The sequence below is a fragment of the Psammomys obesus genome, unplaced genomic scaffold, assembly GCF_907164565.1.
Source record: "Psammomys obesus unplaced genomic scaffold, mPsaObe1.curated_primary_1811, whole genome shotgun sequence".
NCBI classification, from domain to species: Eukaryota; Metazoa; Chordata; class Mammalia; order Rodentia; family Muridae; genus Psammomys; species Psammomys obesus.
In genome coordinates, this window is record NW_026592118.1 from 15,283,741 (window position 1) to 15,299,788 (window position 16,048).

Consider the following 16,048-nt stretch of genomic DNA (forward strand, 5'->3'; position numbering starts at 1 on the left):
AAGGAAGGAAGGAAGGAAGGAAGGAAGGAAGGAAGGAAGGAAGGAAGAGAAAGAAGAAAAGAAGTTTAGATTGCAAGGGAAAGATGGAAGCAAACAAGTCGTTGAGATGGAAAGTAAGCAGTGGGGAGGTGCTGAATTTGATGGAACACTCCGGCTACCAGCTCACCAAGCAAATGACAGTTGGTAAAATTTAATCCAGCAGAAGTTTGTATGCCTGAGTCTTGTGGAAAATCCCATTATTTGTACCCTTATTTATGTATAAGATTTAAACGGACTCTGTGGAAAGCATACACTTACCATTGACATGAAGCCCACTCTATACTTCTCACAAATGCTATTTGTGCTGTAGGGCTAGTTTCCCTTAGGATCCCTTAAGGAACAAGCAATTTGTTCTCGGCTAGTCCTGAGCCATTTCCTTAGACTTGTTATCCATATAATTCACATCCCATAGGCATTTCTCAACCTTTTATGGAAGACTGGTTGTTAACATGTAAATCTGACTAAATCCTTGAACAAATCTCTCACAATGATGAAAGTGAAGATTCTTTACTTACTCAAGCTGAAGCATCAATTTACATATTTGGAATTAGAGTCAAAATTAGGCTGTCTTCAGTAAGACTAGGCAGAATGCAGATGGAGTTGTAGTTTAAAAAGAGAAATGTTTAACATGCTTTAAACATTCAGTGGATGAGCTGAAACGACTTGGCTTATTCAAATGTACAATGTGTTAGATGACACAGTTAATGAGGCTTAGCAACTGGCATAAACTGTGGATTTCGCTTTTCCTCATGACATTCCTCCATTCTCGCTCTTGTCTGGGATGCCCTCCTCCCTCATCATAGTTTGAAATCAAGGGCTCATCCCTGCAGACCTCTTTGCTGCAGATAGGTAGACACGACTCTCCTGAAAAAGCTCATGAGAGAAAAGTGCAGAAGCAGGCACCAAACAAAGGGCACACCTCCCGAGCCACGCCTCTCATATTTTGATGGACACTTCAAAATTTGCTCTGATTTAGGGGGAATCTAATGGTCTGTATAGCAAGTTATCATAAAGACCACGTGGCTGAGAGCAACAAACCTGTGCTGTTCAATGCTTCCTGCAAGGCAGGAACAAGGCTCTGTTCAGCTGAAGGTCTCTGGGTCAGGATCTCTCACGAGGCTGTATTCAAGGCAGTGGACAGACAGACAGTAAGAGAGGTCAGGACACTCTGCCAGGGCTAGCTCTTTCAAGAATAAGGCAGAGGCTTGAATTCCCTCCACGCAGACCTGTCCACAGGCTGTTAGAGCATCTTCCTGCATGTAAGTCGGCTTCAGCAGAGTGACAGAGCCAAGCATGGAGGAACCCCCAAAACCCTTCCATCTTTTTTATAGTGCTAAAGGGGGCTCACATTGTTTAGTAGGCACCGTACTGTGGTCCTTCACTCTAGGCTCAACTGTAATGCCTTACGTGCCCTAATTTCAAAAGCCACCTTGGCTCCTACCACCTTCTGATCATTAGAAGCAAATTGCTAAGCCCGTCTGCACTCCAAGGGAAGAGATTCAGGTTCTAGCTTGTTGAAAAGATTTATTTCCTTATGTCTATGCATGCTGTATTGCATATTCACCTGCATGGAAGAAGAGGGCATCAGATCTCATTATGGGCGGTTCTGAGCCACTACAGCGTTTGCTGGGAACTGAACTTGTGAACATACTTTTAAAACTGTTACTGATGGAGAGCCCATTTTCAGATGACACAGGTTACAGGTTTGGGGCTATAGTTTGAGTAGAAGAAACTAGAACCAATCAGGGACATTTGTATTCCTGTGGTGTTTCATTTCTAATACTTTATTCCATCTTCTGAACTGCCCGTTTCTACTCAGCAACCCTACCCCACCTTTTCTGTTCTTTTTACCCCACCTTTTCTGTTCTTCCTCTCCCATCTCTTTTTCATTACTTATTTAATTGAATAAAACTAGACTAACTCAAATCAATAGCTGCAAAAAAGGAAACTCTCGGACATCCAACATCACCCTAAAAAAAAAGTAATAGGACATATTTGGTATAAATATTGAGAGCTACTGAGGAGTGCTTTTGCTGGAAAGCCCCTTTGTTGACTCAGATGAAGACTGGAAAGGCCAGATTCCATTTTCTTTATGAGGCTTTACATGACCCTCAGCCTTCCTGACCTGCCGCTCTCCCCTCAGTTAACAGCCTCCCAGCTCCTCATCGCTGCACCTGAATGCGGCACATTATACCCAACAAGACGCTCTCTCTCTGTCTCTGTCTCTGTCTCTGTCTCTGTCTCTCTCTCTCTCTCTCTCCTAACTTGACAGATTCCTTTGTTGTAAACAGACTGAACCTCTGCAGATATCTGGCTTTTCTCATGTTTGTCAGTGTTGCCCCTGACATTGTCACCTGTCAGATAGAGTGCCCGAAATGTCATATGCTGTCAGTTTGCACTGAGTAGCTTTGTCTTTACCATACTCCTCAAAACTCTGTGCTAATTAACTCTTCGTTATTTAATAATACAGCGGACTGAGGAGTTCTAGTTAATCAGCAGGGATATTTTCAAGTTGTATATACCATAAATGATTCATAATTTTTCAAGAGTTAAAATATAATTTAAAAAAATACAACAGGACTTTACTGGTCATAAATACTTATGAAGTAAACCAGTGTCTCCAACTATTTTTTATGAGTATTCAGTACCAATTTAATGAATTATTGTGGAGTAAGCCATTGTATAGGCACCCCCTGCTTTCTCCCACAGATAGATAAATTCCTATGACTGGTGTTAATTTATATCCACACATGATGTTGGATTTATATATAGAAAGTCTCACGATCTTATCCATAGCCGGTTTCTCCTTTGCTGATCATTAGCCTTCTCCTTTGTTCCCTTTTAAATGACAACGTTTCTGAAAGAAGTAGCAGGGGTAGCAATGAGGTCCCTTTCATGTGAAGCTCCTCAGATCTTACCCCTTGTGGCAGGTGGAGGGTGGGCACATGAGATACGGACCAGGAGGGGTGGCGCAGAGAACAGGAAGAGGAATTGACAGTGGAGAGGCGTGGGCCTCGCTGTTCTACCCTGGAATGAACTGGCCTCATTCGGCTTTCCCTAAACAAGGTTTGTCACACTAGGACATGCCACCACTTAAAGGGTGTCCACCCGGCAGCCTTCCAGCCTACTGCCTCCCGCTTCAGCAGCAAGTGGGGCCGCTCAGCTTGGGCTGGAAAATTAAGATATTACTTCAGAGTAGATAATGATGGCCTGAGACTTTGGGATGCTCGGGATAGAATCTGAATTTCAAGTACATGATCTGAAGCAGGTTTTTATGTTTCCCTAACCAGCTTGCTCATCATTCATACAAAGCTGAGTGGTGTTTAAGAGCTTATATGCTTCTTGTCTCCATTTACTGGGAGTCAGTGCATTAGACACTGTCGGGAAATTGATGGGCCTTCGAGTCTACTAATTCATGCCCTGTAAGGTAGATGGATGAGTGTTCCTTCTCGGAGGCACAATGCGAAGTTGCTGCAGTTCTGCTGTTTAAAAAATGTGATTCCTTGCCTTTAAGAAGGCCATCCTAGTCATTGAATTTATGTCTTGGAACTCAGGGCTTGTTGTTCAGTATTCAAATGACAATGGGATCCTTTGGCATTTGCTGCGAGAGTTGGATTTCATGTCATTTCTGGAGCCACAGATCATTTCCATTGACCTGCCAAGGGAAGCAAAGACGCCTGCCACGGCTTTCCGGTGGTGGCAGCCACAACACGGTGAGTTACTGCTCTCCCCAACTTTCCTGGTAGCTTTAAAAACATCATTCAGCACCCATATCCAACTTGTAATGTATGTGTGTTAATTTACTGTCAGTTTCCAGACAATTTGATTTACAATCGCGGTCACAGAGATATTCACATTGTTGTATAATGAACCTTCTCCAACTGCTGCTGTTCATCTGATTGCAGGGAAGCACTCAGCCCAGTGGGCTTTGGATGATGTTCTTATAGGAGTGAATGACAGCTCTCAAACTGGATTTCAAGACAAATTTGATGGCTCGATAGACTTGCAAGCCAATTGGTATCGGATCCAAGGAGGCCAAGTTGATATTGACTGCCTCTCTATGGACACTGCCCTCATATTCACTGAAAACATAGGTATATATTGCCACCATATAACAGAAAGATATTTGATTAGCTACAGGACTAAATTAACTAAACCTCAAAAGGAATTTTCTTTTATAAAATTATGTGCTTAACTTCCTTTGCTGAGGGGCTGCAGATGGATGGCAGGGGCTGTGTTGTCCTCCAAAATGACCGGGTCACCTGAGCCTTTTGGAACTTTCATGGAACATCATGAGGAGGAAGATGACTTAAAGGCAGAAAACCATCTGCCAGAGGACATCCCTATATTTTGCAATTTACAAAATTGAGAGTTTATGGCTCTTAAGATATTTAATATCTTCAAACTCATAGCCTGCTATGTTTCTGATTCCATAGTAACTGTATGAAAACAGTAAATGTGAGAAGAAAAGCCAGCGCAGATCTGAGGCACTGAAGACAGGGCATTATTTGGGTTTGCTTTAGGAAATGTTGATAGCAATCATAAGCCTTGTAGAAGAGGAGAACACGCTTCTGTGCTACTGTTAAGCCTCTATGCTGTTGTTGCTGTTGTCTTTGGTAGGAAAGCCTCGTTATGCTGAGACCTGGGATTTTCACGTGTCAGCATCAAGCTTCCTGCAGTTTGAAATGAGCATGGGCTGCAGCAAGCCCTTCAGCAGCAGCCACGGTATACAGCTCCAGTATTCTCTGAACAACGGCAAGGACTGGCATCTTGTCACTGAAGAGTGTGTCCCTCCAACCATCGGCTGTCTGCACTACACGGAGAGCTCAGTTTACACCGCGGAGAGATTCCAGAACTGGCGGCGGATCACGCTCTACCTCCCTCTCTCCACCAAGTGAGGCTTGTCACTTGACTGCGTCTTGGGTTTCTGTCACCTGATTTGAAAATGATGGTAATTCCACTGTGGAAGAGTGCCCTTCAGGGTAATAGGGCCTATCCGTGGAAGTAGCAGAGTACAAGGTGCCCTGGATTGCTGTTTTTAAATGTAACTAGAGAGTTCCAGCAGTTATACCTGTGGTAATTTCCTCATTGTATTCTCAGCTCTCCTACTGGCCATGAGTCCAGTGTCCTGCAATAGGTCTTTTTTGCATTGAGTACACACAGAGGTATCTTTTTTTAATTTATTTTTTTATTAGTTACCATTTAGTCACTTTGTATCCCCCCCTATAGCTCCCTCCCTCCTCCCCTCCCAATTCCATCCTCCCTCCCCCTTCTCCACTCATGCCCCTCCCCCAGTCCACTGATAGGCAGAGGTATCTTTTCCTGGTACAATTCGTGTATCAGGATAAGATAAGACATGCAATCAAAGGATAGAGGGAAAGCATCAGACCCTGCAGCATGTTGCTATGTGATCTAAAATAGTTTTCCATGGACTCCCTCCCCAACTCCTGCTTCTTCTGGCCTCTTAGTTCTGTCATGCTTTACAGCAGCAGGGATGATCTCCCAAGTTCCTCTTCACCTGGATATGGCCTACTCATGTTCACTCAGCAGAGATGTCGTCTCCTCCAGCGACCTTCTCCTGCACCCCTAGGCTGGTTGTCTAGCATCTAGTGTAGTTTCTCTGTTATCGTTGTGCATGATAAACAGATGATTAGACATGTGTTATCCTAAATAATAAAGCTTGGTCCTAGCATCAATTTATTCATTAGGTACCAGAGTACTAGAAATACAATAGGTATTCAGTAAAGTGTTAAAAACTAATAACTAAGCTATAAGGGGTCTCTGTTTTAGGCGTTGGGGATCTGGCGATGCTAAAACATTGTGAGGCAAGCTGTAGAAACACATAGGCTGGCACTGACAAAGAGGGAAGATGGTGGAAGGGTTGCTTGCATCATCATAAGTGGCTTTGTCTTGACAGTACACATGATGAGAAACCATCCTAGTGTCAAGGAGAGTCATGACGTCATTAGATTTCCACCTTACAACCTCCATGCTAGTCACTGCCTCAGATGGATGGAAATGTGTACTGGGAAACGGTGGCATTTGAAATGGTACTACTGAGAGTCAACCTTTGGTAGACTGTGTTTAATATTCCAAATAACTAAGTCTTCTTCCATGCAGACTAATACTTAGTACTGATTCTTACTGTGTGTAAAGGCTGCTTCTGCCTCTGGAGAAAGTGCTCCTATGATCTAGTGAGCTATTTACCCTTCTCTCTGCTGTGACAAAACACCTCACAAAAACAAGTTAAGGAAGGAAGAATTTATTTTGAGTCATAGTTCCAAGGTAAAGGCCATCCTGGCAGGGAGGTTAGAGCACCAGGAATGGGAGGCACCTGCTCCACTGCATCCACAGCCAAGAGCCAACAGAAAGTCAAGCCTCTGCTCTGCTTTCTCCACCCATGGCGCTGCCGTGACCAGGGCGGAGCTTCGCTCTCTAATAGATAAACCCAGAGGTGTGTTTCCAGGTGTGAGTCTAAAGCCAGTGAACATGACAATCAGGATGAGCCATCGTGCTCAGTATATTCCAAATAGCAGACTGTAAACACTGTAGAAAATAAGGGGCTCCATCCGTTTCTTGGCTTTAGAGACAGCATGTTGAGAAACCACACAGAAAGCACAAGTATGACAGGGCTTCATACACTCTGAGAGACCATTTAAGGGCAGTAGAATGGGGATCTTCATTGCCAAACCTATGTAAGTACCCCATTTTTTTCTTTGTTGAGGCTTTGATATTTTTCCTAGTGCCAAGAGAACAGCAGAAGGATGAAAGCAAACACTAGAATTTCAAAAACAGAAATGAAGATTTCCAGAAAAGGTTTCTATGTCACACATGTTGACTTTCCTGTGAGAGGAGTAGTGAAATGTTTGGATAGCATGCATTCTGCTCTCCTCCATATGGGTCAGGAGGACAGAGCTTTGACTCCTCAGCATGCAAATAACAATATCTCAGAGGACAAGAAACTGGACACGGGACGAGAATGCTTCATGGGGAACAGGGAAATAAAATAGATACCCGTGCTTTCAAAACTGCCTACAAGACCAACAATATGCTGTTTGTTTGTTTTTAGTTCTCCCAGGACACGGTTCAGATGGATTCAGGCCAACTACACTGTAGGAGCAGATTCCTGGGCTATTGATAATGTTGTGCTGGCCTCAGGGTGTCCTTGGATGTGCTCAGGACGAGGGATTTGTGATGCTGGACGCTGTGTGTAAGTTGATAAGATGGACAGTTTCCTTGTTTGCAGTGCCACAATGAAACTGCCTTGTTGAAGTCATAATAAATGATGCTTTTTTTTCCCCCTCCTCTTGTTTTCTTGGTAGGTGTGATCGGGGCTTTGGTGGCCCCTTCTGTGTTCCTATTGTTCCCCTCCCCTCCATTCTGAAAGACGATTTCAATGGGAACTTACATCCTGACCTTTGGCCTGAAGTATATGGTGCAGAGAGAGGGAATCTGAACAGTGAAACCATCAAATCTGGAACATCTCTGATCTTTAAAGGGGTGAGCTGACCTTTGTGCTCCTCTGTCATCTCCTGAGCCTCACTGCACCACACAAATGCATTTCCGGGTCTCTTCAGCATCTGTCATTTCATACAGTTGCTGCCTTCTAGTGCACACCCATTTTCCTCCTATTTAGTACATTCATTTTTTTTTCTTTTTTTTCTTCCTCCCTCACCTCCCACTTCTGTCTTGTCTCTGAGACAAGGTCTTGCTGTGTCCAGTGCATTCATCTTTGATGATTGTTTGCACATAACATTTTCCTTCTGCTTTGGAGATGAGACTTTTTTTTTTTACTTCCTGCTGGAATTATACATAAGAATTCATGTGTGCATAATTTTAAGAATTTTATTACTAGAAAGGGGAAATTTCATATTACTGAATTTTTACCTCATGGTATTTGTGGATGATTTTATAAAATCTTTCCCTTTGTTGCTTTTTTTTTTTTTTTTCAAAAAAAAAAAACTTCTTTGTGCCAACAGTCAAATCTTTACTAAAGGTGACCTTAAGGGTGGTTAAGCCATGTTAACTGGTGCTCTCTGACATCATTAATGTGCTTTCGTATTCCACCCTAGATGTCTAGTTAGAGAAATGTTCAGCCGCCGAATGAAGCTCTGTGCTCAGCTGGCACCTCTCCATGTGTGAACACATGCCCCGTCCCGTCCCTCTCAGCAAGGAGAAATTGACTAATCTAGGTGTGCAAATGAAGTCCTTGACAAAAGTCTGCCTGGGTTTCTGTATAGCCTTAATGAGTCCTGCCAAGCACGGAGAAGATTAGACGCCCTGGAACTTTTCAATTATAGCTCATGGATGTCAGTTAGCACACTCACATGAACCCAAATTTTTCTCAAGTTCTGTAAGAGTAGAGAAATGCTTACTGGCCTGAAAGCTGTATAAGTCCCAGGAAGTGCTGATGGACCCGAGACACTGAACAGCACAGGCACGATGGAAGCCCCTTATCTAAGGGCATTGGGCCCAGTATCTCCAACTGACTTACCCCATTCCAAGGAGCTGACAAAGCCAAAGAACAGAAGCCCTGCCACTTTCTATGCTTCAAAGGATAAATTTTCAAGCAATAGAATTAACCCAGGTCTTAAGACTCGGGAGTTAGAAGGGCACATAGACTGTGTTTTCCCTTTAGCCACAAGAGTGGCCACACATTATGTCTTACATGTATTATCCATCAGCTCTACTAGGTGTAGACAGCTCAGTGTGTGCCACTCAGCAGGCTGGAGTTTGACCTACAAAGGCATTCTTTCATAAAGAGGGGAAATAATAGTCTCTTAATGTTACAGATTCAGTAGTTACAGATTCCACTATTAAAACAGCTTGTTGGATAATTTTTTTTTTTATATTTGGTACAAATGGATCCTTGATTGATTTCCAAAATGGTTATACAAGTTTACATTCCCACCAGCAATGGAGAGGGTTCCCATTTCTCCACATCCTCTCCAGCATGTGTTGTCACTTGAGTGTTTGATCTTAGTCATTCTGATGGATATAAGGTGAAATCTCAGGGTCATTTTGATTTGCATTTTCCTAATGACTAAGGATATTGAGCATTTCTTTAAGTGTTTCCTGCCATTCGATATTCCGCTATTGAGAATTCTCTGTTTAGCTCTGTACCCCATTTTTTAATTGGATTACTTGGTTTGTTGCTGTTTAACTTCTTGAGTTCTTTATATATTCTGGATATTAGCCCTATGTCAGACATAGGGTTGGTGAAGATCCTTTCCCAATCTATAGGCTGTCATTTTGTTCTGATGACAGTGTCCTTTGCTTTACAGAAGCTTTTCAGCTTCATGAGGTCCCATTTATTGATTGTTGATCTTAGAGCCTGTGCTGTTGGTGTTCTGTTCAGGAAGTTTTCTCCTGTGCCAATAGAACTCCTAGGCATATATCCAAAATATGCTCAAGTATGTAACAAGGACATTTTCTCAACCATGTTCATAGCAGTTTTATTTGTAATAGCCAGAACCTGAAAACAACCCAGATGCCCCTCAACTGAGCAATGGATACAGTAATTGTGGTACATTTACACAATGGAATACTACTCAGCAATTAAAAACAAGGAAATCATGAAATTTGCAGGCAAATGGTGGGACTAGAAAAGATCATCCTGAATGAGGTATCCCAGAAGCAGAAAGACATACATGGTATATACTCACTTATAAGTGGATATTAGACATATAATATACGATAAACATACTAAAATCTGTACACCTAAAGAAACTAAGCAAGAAGGAGGACCCTGGGTAAGATGATCAATCCTCACTCAGAAGAGCAAACAGGATGGACATCAGAAGAGGGAGAAAACAGGGCACAGGACAGGAGCCTACCACAGAGGGCCTCTGAAAGACTCTGTCCAGCAGGGTATCAAAGCAGATGATGAGACTCATAGCCAAACTTTGGGCAGAGTGCAGGGACTCTTGTGAAAGAAAGGGGAGATAGAAAGAACTGGAGGGGAGAGGAGCTCCACAAGGAGAGCAACAGAACCAAAAAATCTAGGCCCAGGGGTCTTTTCTGAGACTGATACTCCAACCAAGGACCATGCATGGAGATAACCTAGAACCCTTGCTCAGGTATAGCCCATGTCAGCTCAGTTCAAGTGTGTTCCCTAGTAATGGGAACAGGGACTGTCTCTGACATGATCTCAGGGGCTGGCTCTTTGATCACTTCCACCTGAGTGGGGAGCAGCCTTACCAGGCCATAGAGGAAGACAATGCAGCCAGTCCTGATGAGACTTGATAGGCTAGGGTCAGAGGAAAGGGGAGGAGGACCTCCCCTATCAGTGGATTGGGGGAGGGACATGGGAGGAGATGATGGAGGGTAGGATTAGGAGAAGATGAGGGAGGGAGCTATAGCTGGGATACAAAGTGAATAAACTGTAATTTATAAAATAATTAATTAAAAAATAAAAAAGCACTGCATGAAGGCCATGAATTGTTAGGCATGAAAGAAAAACAAAAGTTATTGGTACAAGGCTCTTCATAGCTGCCTTCAATCCCAGAAGTTCATGATTGTGATGTGTGAAGAGGTGAGGATAAATGAGGTGAGGTGATGTTTTTCATTGTACTACTCAAATACCTCTTAGATTCTAAATTCAAAATGAAATTATTTTTTTCTTTGTGTCCAAATTAAAAATGAGTTAGTAAACAAAACACTGTTCTCTCTGTGTGTATCTGTGTGCGTGTGTGCCTCTCTCTGTTTCTCTATCATTTCCAACATGAGAATCATATCTTTCTCTTAGGCATAGTTGTCAGTAAAGTGTCTATTAAAGCCCAGCATGTTACAAGCACTCAATATGTGTTTGCTATTGCAGCTATTAGTGACAGCCGCCTGTAAGACACAAGAAGTAGAGAAAACTTTTTACGTTCCCTAGCTAATACAACATTTGGCCTTTGCTAGTTGGTAATTAGGAAGTCAGCTGGTAGCGTCCCGGCCACAGACCACAGGAAAGTCACTGCGCTCAGCAGGCTCAGCTGAGAAACCGGAAGTCTGTTTGGACCTTGGGATCTTTGCATAGTGAAATGTAGTTTATTGCTGTCACTGCAGTCTTCTGTATACAGGAACAAAACAACCTTCCAAGATGTCAATCCCAGGCAACCAGAAGTAGTTAATTAGCAGAAAAAAATGGCTAAAGCTAATGAGATCGTTCTCCTCGTTGCGTGGCTTCTCTGCACGAGTGGTTGCAGTCTAGGCACGGGAACCTGCCTTCCTTCTGCCTCATTTAACTGGGAGGTTGTGTCAGTCTGAGTGAGGGCCTCCAGGGGGTGGCTGGCGGAGCAGGCAGAGCAGTGGTGAGCTCCCAAGACTCCTCGGAGTCCTGGGAGTTAGCTGTTAGTTCTTGGCCTCCAGCAGGAGCACTCGGCACATTTTTCATCTTTTTCCTACTTCCTTCTTCTACAACATGCTGTGATCAAAGGAGACTAATTTTGAAACTCCAGTCGTGGACGGTTTTTTGCACCACTTTTTAATAAGAGCCACAGAAAAGTATGAATTAGAGGTGGGAAAATGAAATCGTGTTGCTTAAAACACAGAAAATGAAGGCCATTAAGAGAGGGAGAGGATCTCTTTTTCCATTTGAGCTGGATAAAACTTCGCTGCTCATCATGTGTAACTTCATTACGTCTAACTGTGCAGCTCTCACTTAGCTAATTAACACAAGGTAAGTATGTAAAAAAAAAAAAAATCAAAGTAACTCTGCAGTGAAGAAAGTTTCCTTTCTCTTTGTTTTCAGGAGGGACTCCGAATGCTTATCTCAAGAGACCTGGATTGCACCAATACCATGTATGTCCAGTTTTCACTCAGATTTATAGCAAAAGGTAAGCTATCCCTATGGTTCACATCATTTTCCACCAAAATAACTGTCCTGTGCATAAAGAGGTCGCCCTGCTGAGGGTCCTTAGCTTTCACTGTTTACACATGGTTTTTAATACAACTTCCGGTTACCACAGTGGTAAGAGGTAGCACAGCTACCATTTTAAACTGCTTAACAAAGAGGTGATTTCCACGCTAGTTGGTAAAACTTAACCATCATGTCCTTTGACCCTTCTACCACAGCTTTCTAGCTGTCAGAATGTTAAGTTAAAAATTATTAACTTATGAACATTCAGGGTCTGTTTTACAGATGTGAATTCTCCCCAAACACTGCTTAGTCACTCTTACTCTACATATTTAATTAGATAATTTTCTTTAATAATAATGTCACTGTGGGTATAAGACATTTTCAACTGACTTTTATTTCTATTCCCTTGATTTAAATGCTTCAGCTTTTGCAACAATGATGCCAGCAGAATGAATAAGTTTCAATTTGGTATCTTGTAGGTATAGAAAAGAGAGAAAGAGTGCAGACAGGCACGTGTGTACATGTGTGTCATACATGTATCTTCAAGAGAAAGGATGGCTACATCTGGGTATTTTTTAAAATGTGCTTTATATAAAAGCCCTACCTACAAGTACTTTCAGTTGTCACTGAAGCAGCTGAAGCAGAAAGTCTGTGTAAATATGAACGGGCTCGTGCGCTGACAGAGTCAGCTCAGAGCAGGCTGTCTCCTCGTGGCAGGATGCTTCACACCTGTGCTGCCCTCTCCACAGGCACCCCCGAGCGGTCCCACTCCATCCTACTACAATTCTCTGTCAATGGCGGAATCACTTGGCACCTGATGGATGAGTTTTACTTCCCTCAAACGACCAGCGTACTCTTCATTAACGTTCCCTTGCCAAACAGCGCCCAAACCAACACTACGAGATTCAGGCTCTGGCAACCGTACAATAATGGTAAAATGCCTGTGTTCTGTCTGGATCAGAATTGACGACCGCATGTTAATGTTCTTCCCCCTAAGTCACGGAGGAAAGGTTGTCTGAGAGGCACACTGACTATACATACCATTCACGCGTTACCTGCCTCCCTTTTGACCATTCTCAGGGAAGTTCCACCTTGTTGTCACCTTGTCAGAGTTCACTGGTTTGCCATCATTTGGTTTGGGCTAAGACATCTTCCCCTCTACACCCAGGCTGGCCCAAAACTCACCATATAGCTCAGAACAGTTTTGAATTTAAGATCATCTTCCCTTGGCCTCCCAGTTACCTGGATCACAGGTGTGAGTCACAGAACTTAGGCATTTTGGTTTGCTGCTGCTGCTGCTGCTGCTTCTTCTTCTTCTTCTTCTTCTTCTTCTTCTTCTTCTTCTTCTTCTTCTTCTTCTCTTCTTCTTCTTCTTCTTCTTCTTCTTCTTCTTCATCTTCTTCTTCTTCTTCTTCTTCTTCTTCTTCTTCTTCTTCTTCTTCTTCTTCTTCTTCTTCTTCTTCTTCATAATCCATTATTACAGCTACTCATCAGTAACAACTCTGTTTAACTCATTTAGGGTGTACCACTCTTTTGAACAGCATTTCATTAGTGAAACAGATCATTGGGAAAAAAGTAAGAGGAACTTAGACTAAGCGAACAGTATCTTAAAGCTTCATCACATTGCCTTGTCTCAATATTACACCAAACAGATGTAGCATTTAACAGCATTTTACATTTACAGAAGATTTTTCAAATTTTTAACCTTGATTACTTCATAGTGCCAGTAATGTTGAATCTGAAGTGCCAAACTTTTCCAGCGCGTGCAACTAACTGTCTAAATTAGCACAATTACACCATGCTAAGCAGAAGTAACAGAAATGGATATGAAAACTATATTTCTAGCTCTAATATTTAACCTGTATTTACAACAGGTAAAAACTAAAATTCTGACATGTTGTAAGGTAGACAAAAATCATGGCAGATTTTGTTTAAATGTATTCATATATAGGAGATGATATAAAATGCATATGAAATTATATAAGATGTATATATTATTAAAATATAATCTATATATCTTACCTGTTATTTTATGTTCATGGATCATACATAGGGAGTAAACAAAACTCTGAAAAAGAAATACACCCAGTTTTAAAATCCAGAAGATGATGGCACTCCTGATACATCTAAAATGCTTACTTTATTTTTGTTTATTGTTTTCATCAAATGCTTTCAAACCAAGAAAATGAAAGAAAGCTACTAGAATTAGGGCCGTGACAGGAGTGAAAAGAGACAAAGCTGGACAGCTACTATTTACAAATCTGCTTTCATACATTACAAGAACTGTGCAGAAAGTAACATTTGGGGACAGTGCAGGGGATTGAGCCAGATGGTCCAAGGCAGCCACAGTCAAGCAGAGTTACTTTCTCCTGTTAAAACAGTCCAGAATTCCCACACGACAATGGTGAGCCACCCATAGCGGGCAGGCCGTCCCACATCAACCTAATTAAGATAGTTCCCTAGAGGTGTGCCCAGAGGAGAGTCTCCCGGGTTCTCCATCTTTCAAGTTGACAGTTGATGTGAACCATCACTGCATGGCATTGTGTCCTTTATTCAAGTTCAGTCCCAACAGTGCTTTGCTAAAGCAGTCTAGACCTTGCCCTATCTACAATATAGCACTTCCTTAACCACGTGACCTGAGGCAGAGCCTATGGCAGTTTGGAGTGAGTCCAACTGCTTTTTATTTCCACACGTCTTCAAGTAAACCTAGGAGGCTTAGAAGAGCGCTAAGAAAAGCAAGATAGTATCATGCCTCACAACACTGATGCCATGGTTGGTTTTAAAAGGTCGTGAGGCACTCCTTGACTAGACAGTGTACCTCAGCTCTCAGCCCCTGGCCGCCATCATCACAGACAGTTGTCTTACCGGTGCCCCAAACTACCACACATGTTGGAGAATGGTCCATGGCACTACTCTGACTGAAAGGACAGCATGCGTTCGCAAGCTGCTCAGCTCAGCTTCCTGAGATCACAGCGGCTGTTGTGTGCCATGCCATTTAATATGGTTGCAAGCATATTTTCTTCACACTTTGATCACTGCGAAGGTGCTGCCATGCGGCTTGTGAGTTTTGTCTGAAAAGCATATGTCGACACTGTTGCCGCTGAGTTCTTTCCTGCCGTTTGCTTTCTTTCAATGAGCAAGTCAGATTTTCTTCTTTGGAAAAAACTTGATTTCTCCAAAACTGTCTCAGGCAAGAAAGAGGAAATCTGGATTGTCGATGACTTCGTTATTGATGGAAACAACCTGAACAATCCCATGACACTGCTGGACACATTCGACTTTGGACCCCGAGAGGACAACTGGTTTTTCTACCCAGGTGGCAATATCGGTCTTTACTGCCCATATTCTTCGAAGGGAGCTCCGTAAGTCTCTAATTGAAAAGGCATTGCTTCATACAAACCAGGAGGAGCGTCTACCTAAACGATGTCCTTGTTGCTTTCTTGCTAACCAGTGAGGAAGATTCGGCCATGGTGTTTGTCTCAAACGAAGCCGGTGAGCACTCCATTACCACACGTGACCTGAATGTGAATGAGAACACCATCATTCAGTTTGAGGTACCCTCTCTCTTCTCCTAGCAATACTTTTAAGTGTGACTTTGAGCAAAGCCTCAGCAAGAAGAGGGAAGTCTTTACTGTGACCTCCTGGTTTTGCGTAAGGTCACAAAAGGTTCGTGTGCTCTCCCACCTGCTCTAATACGTGTTACAATTAGTTACTTTAAAATTATAAAAATGTGGAAGAATGCTGTTGTGGTCTTGTTGTTTTCACAGTTCTTATGTGAAACTAGAATGTCTTAGGGCCTAGGTCAATCTAACTATAGTCTGTCCTGGGTCAGCATACTTGTAGATGTTTATCATGCTACTCTGAATTTTACAGATAAAACAATATCACAGTGTTTTTAAAACCTTAAATGCACTTGCTGTGTGTAGTTGGCATTGCGTGTGCTCTTTATATTTGTCAGGAAAGGGAATTCATAATGAAATAATATATGTATTTAGAACAACTGAGTGAAAGCAGCACAATCAAAGCTTGTGTGCCAGCATGGTAGGTCGTGGGAAACATTATTCCGGTATCTAACTTTGTTACAGTGTCCGACTTTATGGTTTCAGTGCTAAGGAAAAGTTGTGGGATTGTCTCTTCTGGAAAATTGAGGTAGAAATTAGTGCC

At 42.5% G+C, this 16,048-nt stretch overlaps 1 protein-coding gene across 1 annotated transcript in view; it reads left to right on the forward strand.

Moving 5' to 3' along the window:
- Positions 1-16,048, forward strand: part of Reln (reelin) — a 423,857-nt gene that overhangs the window by 336,065 nt on the left and 71,744 nt on the right. The window contains exons 29-37 of the mRNA XM_055612891.1: positions 3,594-3,752; positions 3,945-4,133; positions 4,660-4,933; positions 7,109-7,249; positions 7,362-7,539; positions 11,777-11,861; positions 12,634-12,816; positions 15,075-15,246; positions 15,336-15,438. Coding sequence (XP_055468866.1) covers positions 3,594-3,752; positions 3,945-4,133; positions 4,660-4,933; positions 7,109-7,249; positions 7,362-7,539; positions 11,777-11,861; positions 12,634-12,816; positions 15,075-15,246; positions 15,336-15,438 — 1,484 coding nt within the window. The remainder of the gene's footprint in view (positions 1-3,593; positions 3,753-3,944; positions 4,134-4,659; positions 4,934-7,108; positions 7,250-7,361; positions 7,540-11,776; positions 11,862-12,633; positions 12,817-15,074; positions 15,247-15,335; positions 15,439-16,048) is intronic.